This window comes from Dendropsophus ebraccatus, chromosome 5 (genome assembly GCF_027789765.1).
Source record: "Dendropsophus ebraccatus isolate aDenEbr1 chromosome 5, aDenEbr1.pat, whole genome shotgun sequence".
Lineage (NCBI taxonomy): Eukaryota > Metazoa > Chordata > Amphibia > Anura > Hylidae > Dendropsophus > Dendropsophus ebraccatus.
Genome location: NC_091458.1, coordinates 34,983,061 through 35,003,150, shown reverse-complemented (window position 1 = coordinate 35,003,150; position 20,090 = coordinate 34,983,061). Strand labels below are relative to the sequence as shown.

Below are 20,090 nucleotides of genomic sequence, written 5' to 3'. Positions count from 1 at the left end.
TGACGTTTATCTGGCCGATACTGTAGTATCTGCCGGGTGAACATGTAAGACAGTGGCCGTTGTTTGACACGGATGTGTCAAACAACTGCTGTTGTTCTTATGAACATAGCCTTAATAAATACCCCCTAAGGCTATGTCCGGAGCCGCTTGCTTCATTGTGTGAACTGACAGGGTTTCCTACGGCCGCAATTCATTGAATTGCGGCCGCAGAAAACTGACATGTCACATATTTGCGGCGCCGCACGGGATCCTGTCCGGAGCATGTACGATGTGTATACGCTCCGGCCGGTATCTCATAGAAGCAGAGGCAGTGTTCCACAACGGGAAAAGTACGTCCGTTGTTGCCGAAAGCAACAACGGCCGTACTTTTATGTAGTGTGAACATAGCCTAATACTAAATAGGACACCCAGTACACATACACCTCCAAAATCATTGGCTTCATCGTTAAAATTGCTGTTAGCTTTTAATCCTATAAACTCCACAACGTTATAAATCTGTGAAGAATGCCAGGCTTAGTGATGGAATACATTATACAGAGAGGAAAATCTTTCCACGTCACCACTTGTTACACTTTATTCAGACACTGCCGTCCATATATAATAAAGACACTGTATCTCTTTTATTGCCCATGTGTCATCATCCTACAACGACACGTGTAGAACAGAAAGTTTTCAACACAACTTACAATTTTCCATGCGTCCTCATCCAAATAAGAGAGAAAATATTTTCTTCTTTAAATAACAAGGAGCAAATATTTGGCCATAAAAACTTTCATCTCTTCATTTACTCAAGTAAAATCTTATTTTTCTCCAATTTATTTAATGCTGTAAATCACATTAAAGGGCAAGTTCACCTTCACTCACTTTCAGACAATGGCTATAAAATCCTGAAAACATAATCAGTCACTATAGGTGATGCTTACCCTCAGTTTATTGTCCTCATTGCTTGTTACTTGGCTGCTTTTATAGTTTGGCTCCATTAGGACAAAGCTTAAGCTTTGCACAGTGGCCATGAGCAGTCTAAGGTAGTCTCTCATTGGCTTCTGCTGCAGCTCGGCCTCTTCAGATAGGCTGCTGTGTAAAACACTAGACCATCTCTAGCTGAGCAAGAAGTCAATGCACTGTTCAATAAGATCAGTTAGACCAAAGTCAGATGTATATTGTGCAAAAGGTGACATATTAAAGGGGTTGTCCAGCGAGCAGAAGATGGCTAAAGCCTTCTGCTTGCCAGCACTGAAACTTTTTCTCCCCACCTACCTTTTTAGATGTGGGGAAGCTGGTGGGGCTAAGTGCAGGCATCACGTGCGGGCAAAACACCATAAGAGATACTGTACAGCTATTTGAATTTGCATGCAGGTGTAGTTTTCTTCTCATGCAGTGGAGTATTTAAAGGGGTAGTTCTGTAAAAAAAAAAACTTTCAAATCAGCTGGTGCCAGAAAACGCCAATGATTTGTAATTTACTTATATTTAAAAAAAATCTCATGTCTTCTTGTACTTATCAGCTGCTGTATGTCCTGCAGGAAGTGGTGTATTCTTTCCAGTCGAAAGCAGTAGCAAATGCCCATACAAAACCTCTACTGCTGGTCCAAACTGGAAAGAATACACTACTTTCTGCAGGACATACAGCAGCTGATAAGTACTGGAAGACTGTTGATTTTTTTTATTAGCAGTAAATTGCAAATTTATATAACTTTCTATCACCAGTTGATTTTATTTTTTATTTTTTTTATTTTTTTGCTGAACTACCCCTTTAAAGAATTAGGGTATGTTCACATAACGTTTTTTTAAACCGACTATACAGCCGTATTTTGATATGAAAGTAAATAATGATCATGTTCATTATTGATGGCCTAAATGATCAAAATATGGCTGTATTTTTGCATCAAAAATGTTGTGTGAACATACCCCAAGGCTATGTTCTCACACAGTATTTTGCAACCAAAACTGGTAGTAGATTGAAACCTCAGAAAGGCTGTGTTCACACACTGCTGAAATTTAGTGGATGGCTGCCATTTAATGACAAATAATTGCTGTTATTTTAACACAACGGCCAATGTCTTGAAACGACTGCTGTTATTTGTCATTAAATGGCGGCCGTCCATCTGTACTTTTTTGATTTTTTGTCCAGAATAAAAAGGAGAGAAAAGGTTGGCAACCCCGATTTTTGAAGGTTCATGCATTCTCTAATCTATCCAGAAATAACATTTTCGAGTGTAAACCTGAACCTCCACGCTAAAGCCAAATCGTAAAAAATTAGAAAGTGTTTTATAGCGTTACATAGTTTTTAGTTTTTTTTCTATGCCTTTTACCTTACAGTTGTCCAAACCTAACAAAAGCCTTCTAACCAGACAAGTAAAATTTGTTGGGAGAGATAAGGACTACTATATCTTAAAAGGAATGATCATTTCTTGGATGAAAGTGCTTTGTACAGGAATGATTTAAAGGTTTTATCAGAGGCGGACACGTCTAAGTGTATTTACATCGTGTTGGGTTTGATAAGTGGCTTTTATAATGGAGCTATGTCTCACCACCATGGCTTTTTATATACTCCGCGATAGTGCTGGTCTGGCTGAAGCTAAATAAAACGCCAGCTTTATAATCTCAAATATACAGGGACAGTACATATATATCAAGGATGTTCAAAGTCAGAGGAATGGTTTATAAGTGCACTTACTGTACAATGCAGCAGATCCCAGGACAGGTAGCCAATGAACATAGAATTTTGCAATGTTTTCTATTGATGTCTATATGAAAGTTGTTATTGTCTGTCTACTCAAAAAGAAAGCGTAAAGTGGATTTGTCAGCAGTTTTAAACAAAGACATCACATAGTGCATGTATGGACTCTCTTCCCTGAACTCTCTATGGGCCTGTCAGCAGTTTTGGTAGGCCCATAGAGAAGTTGGGGAGGAGAAGCCTATACATACAGTATGTGATGTCTTGGTTATGCATCTTTCATGAAAGAGAAAAATATTGTGGAAGGTCTTAACCAGTGCCCAAGTGCCCAAGAGGTGGGATCTACTACTTTGGTGCCCAGAGGTATCCATATTGAGAGAGTCCAAGCCCCTCCACTGCCAGCCTGTCATTGTTTTTTATATCTCCAAACCGCTGACGGTTCCCCTTTGAAGAGTTTTTCTGAAACATAAATAGCGGACTCCCAGCACTTATATAGGCAGAACTCGGTAGCAGTGGTACCAATATCCCAGCTTGGAGCAGCCATTATCTCTGAGGTCTCTTCAATCAGCAGTCAGTCTTTTCAATCTGTTGTAGTATATAGTTGGCTTGTCCTGAAAAAAAAAAAAACCTTTAAACTGACTATTGGAATGACCATACTTTATAATTGCAGAAATACATTTTCACTAATATTGGCCTGCTATGGTGACACCTGGTTGAGGAACATCTGCATTTCACCAGCTGGGACCCTACAATTGGCACAAAGTCAGAGGTGCCAGAAGTCTATACACTTTCCTATGACTGTGCCCTATTACCAGCTTTTCAGCCCAAGGCTAAACTGGCACTGAGCGGAGAGCAGGGAGCGGGCAAATAGGGTTGGCACTTGGTAGATCTAAGTCTGCTTGCTTCTCTGCCTCTTGCTACCTTAATAATCAAATCTTTTTGGCAAATACATTAAAATGTTGCATACTAGTTGTTAATGTCTGTCTGTCTATCTATCTATCTATCTATCTATCTATCTATCTATCCATCCATTGTCTGTCTGTCTATCTATCTCCTATCTATCTATCTATCTATCTCCTATCTATATATCTATCTATCTATCTATCTATCTATCTATCTATCTATCTATCTCCTATCTGTCTATCTATCTATCTATCTATCTATCTATCTATCTATCTATCTATTATCTATCTATCTATCTATTATCTGTCTATCTATCTATCTATCTATCTATCTATCTATCTATCTCCTATCTATCTATCTATCTATCTATCTATCTATCTATCTATCTATCTCCTATCTGTCTGTCTATCTATCTATCTATCTATCTGTCTTTAACAACTATATGTGTTCTATATTAAGGCTTGAGGACGTTGTGCATTGCATATACAGACCTTGATGAATCGGAGTACAAGGAATGGCTAAAGGTCCAAAATGAAGCCAGCGTGGTTCTGAAGGACCGAGCACAGAAACTGGAGGAGTGTTATGAGCTTATAGAAAAGGTGAGCATTGTATAGTCAGATGACCTTTGGCTTTTGAGCTGTTTCTGTACTACAACTCCCATGATCCTCGGCTAGTATGTGGCAGAGGTTGGGTCCCCCCCCCCCCCCCCCCCCGCTGTTGTGCTCTCCTGAGCACATTATTACCAATGACACCTTCATTCTGGAAAGCTTCACAATATTGTCTGTATTCTAAACATTGTTTTGCTTCCTTGAAATCCTTGCACTCCAGGCTACAAGACCCCTTCGATCTTTGAGATATTTTCTTACAGCGACTGTCGGCACAAAGAGGGAACAGGGCCACATGGGAAAAACATATAGCAAGCCATGACATCACCGTGAACTTGATATTAGGGCTCAGCGTGACACCGTAACCCTTTATTACTCTGTCGCAATTATTGCAAAAAGAAAAACATAAAATATCTCCTCTATGGTGCGCTCCCTGAAGCCCGGGGCTTAGCGGAGAAGACCTTGAGGCTTTGCGGAAAATATGAAACCAATTAATATCCTGTGTGAAGATCCCTCGGAATAGTTATGGATAGCTGACAGTCAGAAGGGCAGAGCTAAGGTGAAATTGAGGGGATTACGGGCGGAAAGGAGGGCTCCTAGCCGCAGTTATTAATACTGCAATTAAAGCTAAATTGGTAACAGGACTGTGAGAATGTAGCTGCATCCTGTAATAAGAAGACGCTTGTATTACACTGCAATACCTTACCTGGAAGATAGCGGCAGCCGGTTCCTGATTCTCTAGAGTATGTTGGGCTGCAACCTGTGTTAAAAGGCTACCGTGAGGATAGATAAACAATATCAGATTGGGTGGTACACCTGCACCCCTGCTGATCAGCCTTTCACCCGAGTCGTGGCTCTGGCATATACAAAGGCGCAGAGCCAAGAGCAGACAGCTCCGTACCTTGTGTAGTGGCCATGCTGAGTTACTGCACCACAGCTCTCATTCACTTCACTGGCAATTCAGCTTCAGTAACTCAGCATGACGGCTAAACATTGTAGGGAGTGGTCTGCTTTTGGCACCTTAAAGGGGTCTAGGATTACAAACACAAAGCTGCTGTCTTCCAGAAAAGCCGCCACATTTGTACTCATGCAGCCAATGGAGTTGTAATAGCACACCACACAACCTGAGAACAGAGGTGATGCTGTTTTAGGCTATGTTCACGCAACCTAAGTTTTCTATTAATCAGGGTGATTGTTGCCAATTTGCACTGCAGTCAATGGAATCCCGGATGGAGTGTATACACATAGTATACACTCCAGCTGGGATTGCAAGCGGGCGCAGGAAAAACTGACCTGTACGTTTTTTGCAGCCGCTATTGATTGAATAGTGGCCGCACAACACTGACAGTTCACACAATGGAAAGTGCAGCTCTGGCCAGACTTTACATTGTCGTCTATAGTCATTTGTTATGCAGGCACACCCGAATGCGCCCGCATCCCAATTCAACAGAAATGAAGTTCATTCGGTCTGTACTACAGTTCCGTCTGGGATGATCTTTACTGACACTGGCCGTTCTGTGACACGGCTGGGTCACAGAACGGCAGGTGTTTTACAGTGTGTGAACCCGGCCTTAGGCTTGTTCAATATAGTCTCTAAACAACGCCTGTTGTTCTCCATAGACTTTAATGTAGTTCATTATTTTAAGGCATGAACGGCCGCTGTTAACGGACGTTTTTGTAAAAAAAAAAAAAAATACACTGTGTGAACATGGCCTTCAGCTGCTTTCTTCCAGAAATGACAAAACACCTGTCCTTCAGTTGTGTGGGGCATTACAACTCAGCTCATTGACTCCATCAGTAGAGCGGACCTGCAATGCCACATACTAACTGAGGTCACCAGTGGCGCTATTTCTAGAAGAAAGCAGATCCCCATCAGAGATGAGATACCACCTAGTTCTATCATTGTTTTTAAAAGCACAGCAAAAATCTGGACTCTTACCCTTAAAGGGTTATTCTCATCTGAAAACTTGGTGGCATACCACTGTTCCTGAGACAGAAGTGGCTTTGAATTGGTATTTAAAGGGGTATTCTGAATTAAAATTACCAATCTCCTGCCACAGGAAAGGAGATAAGTGTCAGATCACTGGGGGTCTAACTATTGGGACCCCCTGCAATTTCCACTACGGCTTCCTGGGTCTTTGTTACGAATGGAGCAGCAAGTTACACTGACTCTCCACTCAATTTCTATGGATCTTCTAAAAATCGCTTAAAGCGTAAATGTCATTTCAGGGCCATTTTTCTGAAAACATTAAATATCAACAGTACAAGCGATTTTAAGAAACTCTGTAATAGGTTTTATGTACTAAAAGAGTTTCCTTCTGTAGTGAAAAAGCAATCTCCCAGCCTCCCCCCTCACATCAGATAAAGCAGGATTTCTGTCTCCATTATGTGGCTATGGAGAGGGGAGGGGCTGTTAGGAGTGACTGAGCACGGAGCAGTCCTGAACAGCACAACACCCTGCAATCTTCTCTTAGTAAGTTCATAGATAAGCACTGACCTTTCTGACACCTGAATTTAGCGTCTTAGGTGCCCAGAGAGTCTACAAACAGCTGACCTTCATGTCACCTCTTCCTGCTCCCTCATCTCCCTCAGCCCCTCCCCCCTTCATAGGCTTACAATGGAGAGAGCAGAGCCCGTCTTCACTGGCTTCTCTGTAATGAAGACGTGTTTGCCTGATAATGCACAGATAAGAAGTCAGGGGGGGAGGCTGGGAGATTGCTTCTTGAGTACAGAAGGAGGCTTTTTTGGCTGATGAAACCTATTACAGAGTTTCTTAAAATCGCTTATACTACTGATTTCTGCAATAAAAAAAAACATGACAGTTACGCTTTAATGCAAAAGTCAGCTACCTTGTGCAGCTCCCATAGAGAATGAATGGAGTGATATTATGAACCGTAACAAAGAGATCTCAGGGGGTCCCAACGGTTAGACCCTCCACAATGTGACACTTATTGCCTATACTTTATCAGTTTCTTTGCATTTTATCAACTTTCCTCAGACTGGAGCATAACATAATGAATTTTTTTCTTTTTTTCTTTAGAATTTGATGCTTCTTGGGGCTACAGCGATAGAGGATCAGCTGCAGGGTGGAGTTCCAGAAACAATATCCACATTGATGAAAGCAGAAATAAAAATATGGGTTCTGACTGGAGATAAACAAGAAACTGCCATCAATATAGGTATTAACTGCTGCTTATATATTATCAAGATAAAAGACCTGAAAAAAAAGCAAAAACAGTGAACCTGTCACACTGATAAAACAACACACATCATGTTGTAAAGCAGGAATAGCTTGGTAGGATTATGAATAGTTTTGTGGGAAAATATCCAGTATAAAATAATTTATCAATCTACATCCCTCCTCATTCTGGGCTTAGGAGTCCAGTGGGTGGTCCCAATCAGTGATTGACAGTTATCTTTGTATGTAAACTCGCACAGGGAGGATGTCACTGATTTATACTTTATTAATATGTATGTCTGCTCATGAAATGAAAATAATGGAGTTTTCTTGAACTCTGTATAGTGCCAATCCTCTGTAATTCCTTCAGGAAATATACAATTGTATATACAGCTTGGTGTTACCAGCTGGAGGTGTGTCCCTGTGTTCTCTAGACCATGTAGAGACACACCCCTTTGACTGAGAGACTGGTTATACCCAGTTGTCAGTTTATACATGAATCTCTAGCAGGAACTAAAAAAATATATATAAAAAGAACAACACAGTTCTAAGAAGATTGACAAGAATAGTTTTTCTATGGGTATTACAACTGTTTAATAAAAATATATAGGAATGATGACAGGTCCTATTTAGCTTAATTATATCCATGGGACCCTTGTACCTGCTCCAAAACCGCTGCTTTTTCAGTTTGTTTTTTGAGCAGTTTTTGATATTTTGCTCCATTGAATTTTCATTGTTGTCAGACAAAGTGAGTGGGCCAAGTTAGGTGTCGTCCTCAGTTGGGCTCATAGCTGTAAAAGTAAGTCCTGTCTATCACGCAGCGGGAGGGTGGGGATTGCCAGCACAGAGACTGTAGGCCACACCTCTTTGACTCTATACTAAGACACAGACACATGATACAGAGGAATTTATTTACATTGTGATCTACATAGTAGCTCTGTTCTGTCACTGACAGCTGGTACTTTATATTTGGCAGGATACTCGTGCAAACTAGTTTCGCAGACAATGTCACTCATTTTGGTGAATGAAGACTCTTTAGATGTAAGTATCTGTAATCCTTTCATAGCGTTACTCTTGTATGCCATACTACCACAAAATTAATGTTGGTAATAAGGGAAATTTCTCAGGCTATCTCCATGGAAGAATTCTGAACACCTTAAAGTGACACTGTCACCCCATTTTGTCATTTTTACATCATTAAAAACGTTTAAATGACAAATTTAGCTGTCTCCATACCTTATTTCAATCCACAGATTGAACCACTTTTTACCAGAACAAGCACCATGACGTATAATATAAAATAAGTAATGAAAGCTGTAAAATTTACCCTTTACACCTGTGGAGAGCAGTCAAAATGCAAAAAGGGGGTGACAGTGTCACTTAAAGGCTGGGTTCACACTACGTATATTTCAGTCAGTATTGTGGTCCTCATATTGCAACCAAAACCAGGAGTGGATTAAAAATACAGAAAGGCTCTGTTCACACAATGTTGAAATTGAGTGGATGGCCGCCATTTAATGGCAAATATTTGCTGTTATTTTAAAACAACGGCTGTTGTAGTGAAATAATGGCAGTTATTTACTGTTATATGTCGGCCATCCACTTAATTTCACCATTGTGTGAACAGTCTAAGGGTATATTCACACGAACGGTCTCGCAGCGAGATTCTCGCTGCGAGTCCGGCAGGTCCTGGCAGTTCCCACAAACTATATACTCGCTGCGGTCTGAACGACCGCAGCGAGTATGTAATTCTGCCGCCCTTAAAGAGGACCAATCACCTAAAAATCACTATCCCTATAATAAAAGATTCTCTGTCCCTAAGTCTATTCCTGAAGATACAGACTGCCTGTGCAGTCTGTATCTTATGCTTTTACCTAATCCAGGATAGCGGAGAAGTAAGGCCGGGGGCGGCCATCTTGATGACGTCACAGTGGTGCGTTCCAACGCTGGAACGCAAGGGACGTAATCAAGATGGCGCCCGGCTTTACTGCACCGCTACAGAGGAGTAGGTAAAGTATAAGATACAGACTGCAAAGGCAGTCTGTATCTTCATGAAGTTTATTTCTGAAGATACAGACTGCACAGGCAGTCTGTATCTTATACTTTACCCACTCCTCTGTAGCGGTGCAGTAAAGTCGGGCGCCATCTTGATTACGTCCCTTGCGTTCCAGCGCTGGAACGCACCACTGACGTCATCAAGATGGCCGCCCCCGGCCTTACTGCTCCGCTCCGCTCCGCTCCGCAGCTATAGGTAAAAGAATAAGATACAGACTGCACAGGCAGTCTGTATCTTCAGGAATACACTTATAGGCCCAGTTAGGATATTCATACACAGCGATCTCGCGCTGTATAGCGCGGGATCACTGTGTACTTACAGAGCGGTGGCAAAGGCTCATGGGAGCCCTTCCTGTTGCTCGGCATGCCGGGAGCTTCCTGTCGCGCGCCGGCTCTTTTCAAAAGAGCCGGCGCGAGACAGGAAAAGAAAATCGGTATATTGTGAAAACGCGGCCCTAAAAGTAATTACAAATTACAAATATTAATAAAATTACAATTTTAATCTAATTATCGAAAAAAAAATTTTTAATTTCCGCCCATGATTGGTTCTCTTTAACCCCTTCTGCTCCCGCCCGGCTCCCCCGCTGTAAGCATACATTACCTCTCCTCGCTGCACGGGTCCGGCGTCCTGCTCTTCCGCCCGGCCAATCAGTGTGTTGCCCAGCCGCAGCCACTGATTGGCCGGACGGGAGAGCAGGACGCCCGACCAGTGCAGCGAGAACAGGTAATGTATGCTTACAGCGGGGGAGCCGGCCGGGAGCAGAAGGGGTTAAGGGCGGTAGAATTACATACTCGCTGTGGTCGTGCAGACCGCAGCGAGTATATAGTTTGTGGGTACTGCCAGGACCTGCCGGACTCGCAGCGAGAATCTCGCTGCGAGACCGTTCGTGTCTGGGTTCACACTACGTATATTTCAGTCAGTATTGTGGTCCTCATATTGCAACCAAAACCAGGAGTAGATTGAAAACACAGAAAGGATCTGTTCACACAATGGTGAAATTGAGTGGATGGCCGCCATATAACAGTAAATACCTGCCATTATTTCAATATAACAGCCGTTGTTCTAAAATAACAGCAAATATTTGCCATTAACCCCTTAAGGACCGGGGCAATTTTGATTTTTGTGTTTTTGTTTTTTCCTCCTTGTGCATAAAAGGCCATAGCAGTTGCATTTTTTCACCTAGAAACCCACATGAGCCCTTATTTTTTGCGTCACTAATTGTACTTTGCAATGACAGGCTGAATTTTTGCATAAAGTACACTGCGAAACCAGAAAAAAATTCAATGTGTGGTGAAATTGAAAAAAAAAACAACACATTTTGTGTATTTAGTGGATGTGTGTTTTTACGCTGTTCGCCCTGGGGTAAAACTGCCTTGTTATATATGTTCCACAAGTCGTTACGATTAAAACGATATATAACATGTATAACTTTTATATTATGTGATGGCCTGTAAAAAATATAAACCATTGTTTACAAATATATGTTCCTTAAAACCGCTCCATTCCCAGGCTTATAACGCTTTTATCCTTTGGTCTATGGGGCTGTGTCAGATGTCATTTTTTGCGCGTTTTCTTTCTATCGGTACCTTGATTGCGCATACGACTTTTTGATCGATTTTATTAACATTTTTCTGGATTTGATGCGACCAAAAATGCGCAATTTTGCACTTTGGGATTTTTTTTTGGCGCTTACGCAGCTTACCGTACGAGATCAGGAATGTGATTAATTAATAGTTCGGGCGATTACGCACGCGGCGATAGCAAACATGTTTGTTTATTTATTTATTTATTTATTTACTTTTATTAATAACCTGGTAAAAGGGGGGTGATTCAGACTTTTATTAGGGGAGGGGGCTTTTTATTATTAACAACACTTTTTTTTTACTTTTACACTTATACTAGAAGCCCCCCTGGGGTTAGGGTTATTCCCCCTGGGGTTAGGGTTATTCCCCCTGGGGGACTTCTAGTATAAGTGCACTGATCTCTCATAGAGATCTCTGCAGCATAGATATGCTGCAGAGATCCATGAGATAGACAACGTCCCGGAGGAGCGATCTCCCCACTAGACACCAGGGATGACGCTGCAAAGGGTAATCGGATGCAACTGTCAACTTTGACAGCTGCATCCGATTACTGTATTAGCGGGCACGGCCCCGCTCTGAACGTCCTTAACGACCGCAGGGCGTAAATATACGCCCGCAGTTGTTAAGGGGTTAAATGGCAGCCATCCACTCAATTTCAACATTGTGTGAACAGATCCTTTCTGTGTTTTTAATCCACTCCTGGTTTTGGTTGCAATATGAGGACCACAATACTGTCTGAAATATACTGACTGAAATATACGTAGTGTGAACCCAGCCTAAAGTTGTATCCCTGAATTAATGGAGAGGGCCATGCATGCACACCCATGGCTCCTTACGTCTCTGTGGGTTTTCATAGAGACGTATGAAGTCTGCACTTTATCCCCATTAAAGTGAACGAGACCAAGTTGCCATGCCAGATATCACCAATGGTCGAGTTATGTTGCTACTTAAAAAAAAAAAAAAAAAAAGAAGAGAAAAAGAGAGAGATAATGGACTGAATGTCCCCTTTCTACTGCTTATGTTCATGTTTGCCGGTTAGTGCCATGCGCTGTGCACCTTGTCTACTAAGAGTTAATTTTGGGGATCTCATATTTACAACAGTAGTAAGTTATGGTGTCAGATATGGGCAATGATTAATGACACTTCTACTTAAATTTACATTTTTGGACAGAAAATAATTGAAGGTGGTTTGGAGAACTCAGAGATTTTATACAAATATTTTGATTTACATAAAGGAATGTTAATTTGCAAGTTAATGAGATTTTGATCACATTTCGATTTAAAGTTCAAATGGTATTTTCTTAAGGTCTCCATAAATCAACCTTCAGTAGGGAAACACTTGCCATGTTCTGGTGTATTTCAGTGACTGTGGTACTCGGGGGTGCATTCATGGATATGTCGGTTGTTGGGGTGTACTAGCTGCCTATCCCTCTTAGGGAAATTAAAACAAAATAACTTTTAAGTAAAAAGGGACGTTTACAAAAAAAAATGTCATTAGAATATAAAAAAGGAACAAATGAAATGTAAAAAATAGAAAATAAATGATCTATCTATACACCCTGTTTCTCTAAAAAATTATACTTTTATATATCGCGTAACAAACAACTAGCCAACAACTGACACTGTCCTGTATAGCCTCAGTTGGAGCTATACATGAGAGATAGTAGAATGGCATTTGCAGTTGATGGGATTGTCCAGGAACGTACATTTTTTATGAATATAATTTGGGGCATGATAAACCTAAAAAATAAGTTATACTCACCTACCCTGATTCCCTGCAGCTGCTGTTCTGCTGTTTCCAATACCTGCTTGTGACCACTGCTTCCTGGTTCCAGCGACAGGCTGAGTTCCTTCCGAGACAGCTGATACTTATACTTTTGGTCTTGTTTGCCCGTATAGGAAAGCACAGTAAATGCAGTGTGAACAAAGCCCCAAATAGGCACTGTAGCTTCAGTGAACTTTTCATAGATCAATACCATAGTAAAAACAAATTTAACAACTTATCAGACAAAAATGCTTTCTTCTCCCATTATCAAGCATCTTCTCTCTGCTCCTCCTGGCTAAACTATCAGCCACTCAAATCAGCTTAGCAGTAACTTTTGTTTGGCTTTCCCTTCTCTCTCCCAAACTTGCCATACACATCAGTGTACATTACAGCTGTCTATGGGGGAGAGAAGAGTAGAGTATCAGGAAGATTAGCGTTCATAGGAACGCTTGTTCCCAACAATCAGTACATAGAAAATGGGCAGCGATCAGCCAACGAATAAGAAAACAGCCATTTGTTGGCTGATTGCATCTTTTGTATGTCAAATAAAATCATACTTATTGCCCGCTCCGCTCATCACCTGGTGTGAGTGATAAAAGTAAGTTTAATGGCCATACAAATAATCATTTGCGTGGTCCAGCAGCTTGATTAATCAAGCCATCTAAAGGCTTCGTAAGCGAACACTGATCACAAGGATCGGTGCTTGTTATCTGAAACCCTTAAGCCCGTGTAGAATCAACTTAAGCCACAGTTATCCTACTCTGGTGCCACCATATCACTCCCAAAACAACAAGAATTGGTTGCTGAAATCCCAAATCCCCGATCCTTTTCATTCAGGAGACCACCATACACTTTAGACAGCTTTGTCCAAAGTGTATGGGCACCTTTTAGGTCCCATTTACATTCTATTATCAAGGTATACCACCTATGCGTGTTGGGATAGGTATACTGGGATCGGTATACGGGCAATGTACTAAAAATATGTGATGTGATTAGGGTATTCTATAAAGGGGTTATTTAGGATTATAAAAAAAAAAAAAAAAAAACACACAGCTACTTTCTTGTACAAACAGCACCACCTCAGGTTGTGTGTGGTATTACAGTTAAACTCCTTTTACTTTGGAACTGAGCTGCAAAACCCAAACTGAGGACAGGAGAGGTGCTGTTTCTGGAAGAAAGCGGCTGTGTTTTTCTAAGCCTGTGAAATATTAAAAATAATACAGTATAGAAACTGATATAAACTGACCAGAGGGGAAAGCTGAGCCGTGATTGGTTGCTTTAGGCAGTTTGCACCAGTTTTTTTTTTATTTCACAACCTTTGTAGATAAATCTTAACACTGGGGATGTGATATATAATATAAATTCCTGGAGCATAGGACGAGAAGATAATAATCGCAATGACCTTCCGGGAATAGATCATGTTTATTATATTTACTCTCTAAATTCTGGGGTTTTTTTTCCTCATCATTATTTTGATATTATAGACATCCACCCTTAGAATTTTAGCTTAGCCTTTGAAGCCGGAGCTGATGTGTATTTCTGATGTGAGTAAATGCTGGTGGATTGAAGATATTTATATTTTCTTGGGTAATTGTTATGTTGGTTAAATGAAGCAAATCCAAACCAACAAAGAACTCTGTTTCCATTCCGCGCGTAGAAATTCTGAGATAATTGTAAACCATTCCGTTTCAAGTTTGATGTTTTCCTTCTCTGCCATTTTATTTATTTGCCTTTTTGTCTTTGTTTGTTTTTTTTATATATTTTTTTGTTTTTGTTGGTTTTTAATCTTATCTTCAAGCCTTGCAAAAACTGGTGATTGAGTAAGTGTTTTGATCTCCGTCTAACCACCTCAAAAAATAGTTATTGATGAGATGCAATCAATCACGTCTGTTCTTTCCATTGCAAACGGCTTCTCCGCGGGGAGCCGTTCCTGCAGCTTTGTAGGAATAGAATGGGGAAAGGTATGGTGTTATTTTATGAAGAGCTATCCCTTGCAGATTAGCTGCAGGAATGAATTCTTGTAGGAATGTTTTGCTTCAAATCATCTTATACCTTTGTGATTTTTGAGTACTTACTGACTCTTTTCCGACACTGAATGAATCAAGTTAATCTCTGAGTCGGACAGTATTTTAAGCATTCTGACATTTGTAGGCCATGGGGATCACTTGAGGATTTGAATATATTGTGAAATACGCTGGGATGTGTGTAATGACCTCCGATGCACTTTTCTAGTCATCATTGCTAGCGTGTGCCATAAAATGCACATTAATGTAACTTATATATGTGTATAGCTTGTAGGAAATAAATAGTGGAAATGTTGGGTTTGAAAATAGTAAGTGTATTCTCAGCTACCATAGCATATTATTTTACTGGTTCTCAGGCTATTTTTGATGTAATATTTTATTTACTAAGGGTCTAGCCCCAAGGACTCCTGCCTGTCAGTGCAATAAAGAGGCTTCTGTCATAGGGCTCCAGCCCTCGGGACCCCTTTTGATTATAAAGGGGCCTTATCCCCTTCATTGTGTACAGAGGGACAGACCCTACGTTGTGGTGATCGTGGGCCATTAGTATAATCAACTGGAATAATTTTATAGAGAAGGAAGAGTTCAGCATAACATGTATCTTATTGATTTAAATCCCTGTTAGGAGTCCAATGGGCAGTCTTAACTAAAGTATAAGCGGAGATAAAGTAGCCGCCACTAATCCATAGCGCATGTGTAGAGAGGAATGTGAAACACTTGGTTGTGCTTCAAGCAAGGATCACTGCAGGGTGCTTAGATGTAAGGAGACATTTATAAATCAAGTGAGGAAAATAGACACCGGCACTCACCAAAGGTTGCGATTTCAAGATTTAGTTTATTTCTGAGACAACACACCAAGAAGAAGAAGAAGCAAGATAATTAGCGTTGATTTAGTAGCGTTGAGTAAACTTGCCAGACTGTTCGGGTTTAACTCCTGGCGGCAGGAGAAGTTGGATGTCCCCCTAGGGACTCGTGGAAAACATGGATACAGCCATAGGCTGTTGATGTTTTCCTGACAGCCCTAGGGAGGCATCCAACTTCTCTTGCTGGCGAGAGTCAAATGCTGAGTATTCGGGTTCAGAAAACATTGCCGAATCCGAACTGTCTACTCAACACTATTTACAAGTTATACTTATATAACTATATACTGAATGTTCTTCCAAGGGACTAAAAACTAAAGAAAATGGCTGAAAAAAACTTAACAGATGGCTTTAGGGGTGAAAAATAAACAACAAGTCAAACTACTACTCTCCAAAACTTTGCCAAAATCGGCATCAATACCTAGTGTGATCCCAGTCCTAGGATACATACACAATTTAAACTAATGACATGGCAGTAGACATAAAGGTAGGCATGATGGATTTTCAACCCCCAACCCTTTTGTTCTCGGAGGGTTAAGCTGGAGCCACAGCAGTCTAACCCCAGCATTTATAAGGCTGGCTTCCCACACAAGCCATTCAACAACCCTGCAGTTTTTTATTTTTTTTAGCCAAAGTCATCAGTAGACTTCAAAGAAATTAGAAATGTAAAGGACTTTTTCTTGGTATACTATACTATACTATACTATACTTCTTTTTGGATCCAGTGTGGCACAAAAACTGCAGTTGTTTTTCCAATATATGCCATATGTGACAAGAGCCTTAGAAGTCTTTTTTAGAGCGTGCTACCCTGGGCCCGATACAATGTAATTATGATGAAGTCTGCCTCTTGCTTCTGAAGAGTATATTTACTGCAGCACATTTTGTAGTTCTCGCTGACCCCTGCCTGTTCTGTAAATGTCATTCATATGTTAGATCCGCAAACTTCTATTCACATTTAACTTCATGACCCCCTCTTCCTGCTGTCAGTGCAGTCCAATATAATATGTAATCGTGAACACAGCTCTGGGACCAGGCAGGATTAATAACCTCCTCTTCTCTGTATTATATTGTCTGCACAAGAGTGACAGCATGGACAGGACATCTGTGAACAAGGGGGCCACCCAGTCAGGTACATTACATTATCCCAAAATGGGGAACACTTAAAATTCAAAGTATTGCACCTGAAACTCATTTCCTGATTTATGTATAGATGGAATCTTTATATAAAGGTTAAAGGAGAAGTCAGGCGAAAATTTTTATTAAAGTATTGTATTGCCCGCAAAAAGTTATACAAATCACCAATATACAGTTATTACGGGAAATGCTTATAAAGTGCTTTTTTCCCTGCACTTACTACTGCATCAAGGCTTCACTTCCTGGATAACATGGTGATGTCACTTCCTGGATAACATGGTGATGTCACTTCCTGGATAACATGGTGATGTCACTTCCTGGATAACATGGTGATGTCACTTCCTGGATAACATGGTGATGTCACTTCCTGGATAACATGGTGATGTCACGCCCGACTCCCAGAGCTGTGCGGGCTGTGGCTGCTGGAGAGGATGATGGCAGGGGGACACTGAGGGACACAGGGACACCATTTTATCCAGGAAGTGAAGCCTTGATGCAGTAGTAAGTGAAAGGAAAAAGCACTGTATAAGCATTTCCTGTAATAAGTGTATATTGGTGATTTGTATAACTTTTGGGGGGCAATACAATACTTTAATAAAAAAATTTTCCCGGACTCGTCCTTCAAGACATTGTAAATGCATTAATTTTTTTTCTCATCCTGAATGATCAGCGGTCTGTCAGCAGTTTTGGCCACAGCCATGGCAAGTGCCCAGGAGGCGGGCTCTTCTGCTTCCCTGGCCCCTCCTTTCAGCTATGATTGATGGTTTGAGTGGTCTCCTGTTAGGAAGCTAGAACTGCCAGTCATAACTAATAGAAGGCCGAGGCTACGTGAGATCTCTACTTGATAGACTAACTGATGTAGTCCACCCTTGTTTTAAAGTGTGAAAACATGTATGGAGTAAACTGATATTTAGAAATATCCCTTTACTGTTACTATACACCTATAGGAAAATAAAGATGCCTAGCAATATGCTCTTGTGTATGGGGGCCTCCCGACTGTCTTTATGACATATGATGGATTTTAAGTGCCCCATCATTTTCTTCTCAGGTACATAACCCGCCACCAGAAGATTCTAGTAAAGGCCTCTCCCCTTTCTCCATTTAGAACACATGAGCGCTCAGCCAAGTCAAAAGTTCACTTGTATGCAGGTTCGGGCGAAATAGATGTCAGCCGGGGGAATGACTGACATTGATTGTATTGAAGGTTCATGGCCACCTTCAGTAGGCACGCTTCAGTTTGGGGACCTACAATGTAAAGGCAATACCAAACCAAACACTGTACATCTTAAATGGGTTGTCTGACAATAAAACATCATTTCAGCTGTCTAATAAATGAACTTATATTGGTAGATAAGGTTATTTTACTACCTTTCTGTGGTCTTTCATGCTTTCTATCTTCTGTCCGCTCTGTTTTCGTCAACCCAACATCCTTTCTGGTGTTCTTCGTGTAACAGACTTCCTGTTCCTATGTACAGGACACTCCATCTCCCTCATGCTTTGTGACTATCTGGAACTTCTGGTTAAAAGATAGTCCACTTCTTTATGCCATAAATAAGTAGCACATGACTTGGTGGGTTAATTGCATGTGCGTTTGTGCATATTCTCAGTACAATTTCTCAACACATAAATCTCGACATTTTGGTGTTTATCTTTTTCTGAGTCTGAAATGGAGAAAAAAGGTGAGGGCTTGTATGCAGAGGATGATGCCACAACTTTGCATCGCTGGACACATGTAACAGGACACAAAAGCACATGCAACTGACCCACTAAGTCTCACGATATGTACGTATGATTTAAAGAAATGGATCAGCTTTTAGTTGTATACATAAAAAAAAATAAAATAGTAGAGGCAGATATATTTTCCTTCATGGTAGATTCTATGATACAGAGTTAATCATAGCGGCAGCCTATATTCCACCCCCCTTCTCATATGAAGTGCTGACCAATCTGATTTCTTTTGTTAAGAACAAGACAGATATACCGATATATGTAGTAGGGGATTTTAATGCCGTGATGGATACCAGGTTAGATAGGAATGGTGGAGGGGCGGTGCCCTCCCCCCCTCCTTCCTCTCTGGCGAACTTACCCGGGAGGTTGGATGGGAGGACGTGTGGCGCTCTCTCCACCCAACTAGACGCTGTTTTTCTTGTTTTAGTGCCTCACATCAAACTGCCTCCTGGATAGATCTTGCCCTGGCCAACAGATCTGGAATGAATAGGGTATTGCACATGGTGTATGAACCAAAGGCTCTATCGGATCATGCCCCAGTGGTGCTTGAGGTGGCTTGCGGAGGAGGCAGGGAACCTGAGATGAATAGAAATAAATTTAGAGAGTCCGGGTTCGAAATAAATTGGTCCAAATCTCTCCTTATGAATTTACAGGGACCGCAAGGAGAGATTCCTAACAACTTTGGCCTTCATGTGGCTGAGGACAGGCTGGAGTACCTGGGCATTACGTTGCCCAGGGATGTCTCTAACTTCTTTGAGTATAACCTGAAGCCCTTATTGGGTAGAATTAAAAAGAAAGTGGATATTTGGGCTAGGTTGCCACTTACAATGGCTGCTAGGGTAGCCTTAATTAAGATGGTCATACAACCACAGACCCTATAGTATATAAGGGCATCTGCGACTTGGATCCCTGAGTCTTTCTTTAGGTTATTAGAACGGGCATTAAAAAGTTACTCTCTCTAAAAAGGAGGCCTGGCCCTCCCTGATTTTCGTTTATACTTTTTTGCTATTAATCTCTGATCTGTAGGAATACAGCTACCCCTTTGGGGGCTCATCTCATAGAGGAGTCCCTAGGCAACGCAGAGTCTCTCCTTGCTTATGTGGATGCTCATAGATCACGATTTAGAACTGATGTCACTTTTTCTAAACTTAAGGTATGGGATAGGATATGGTTTAGTATTTGTAAGATGGCAGGCACTAAATGTTGCACTATTTTCTCTCCGATATGGGAGAATCAGAATTTTTTGGTATTTTACAAGATTGGAACTTCCAGGTTATGGAAAGATAAAGGTATTTTGAAAATTTCACAGGTTTTTGTAGAGGGCACCGTTAGGTCGTTCACAGACCTTCAAATGGAATTTGCACTTTCTAATATAGATTCTATTATTTACAAATGGCGCATGCAGCCTCTACCTTGGATAGGGAGAGACTCTGTGTTGCTGACTGCGAATTTTTTTTATTTTAAAGAATACAACAGGACTTAGAAGAGGTGAGATGAGAACGATCTATAATGGTTTGAGGGATGTGATAGCTCATAGAATCCTGAAAGTTAAGAAACATGCGTGGGAGAAGGAGCTGGGACT

The 20,090-nt window shown here is 41.0% G+C and overlaps 1 protein-coding gene across 3 annotated transcripts in view; it reads left to right on the top strand.

The window, feature by feature from the left end:
* ATP8A2 (ATPase phospholipid transporting 8A2) overlaps positions 1–20,090 on the top strand; it is a 476,575-nt gene that overhangs the window by 143,798 nt on the left and 312,687 nt on the right. For all 3 annotated transcript variants that reach the window (XM_069969843.1, XM_069969844.1, XM_069969845.1), the window contains 3 exons: positions 4,038–4,177; positions 7,224–7,362; positions 8,338–8,402. In XM_069969843.1, the coding sequence (XP_069825944.1) occupies positions 4,038–4,177; positions 7,224–7,362; positions 8,338–8,402 (344 nt within the window). The remainder of the gene's footprint in view (positions 1–4,037; positions 4,178–7,223; positions 7,363–8,337; positions 8,403–20,090) is intronic.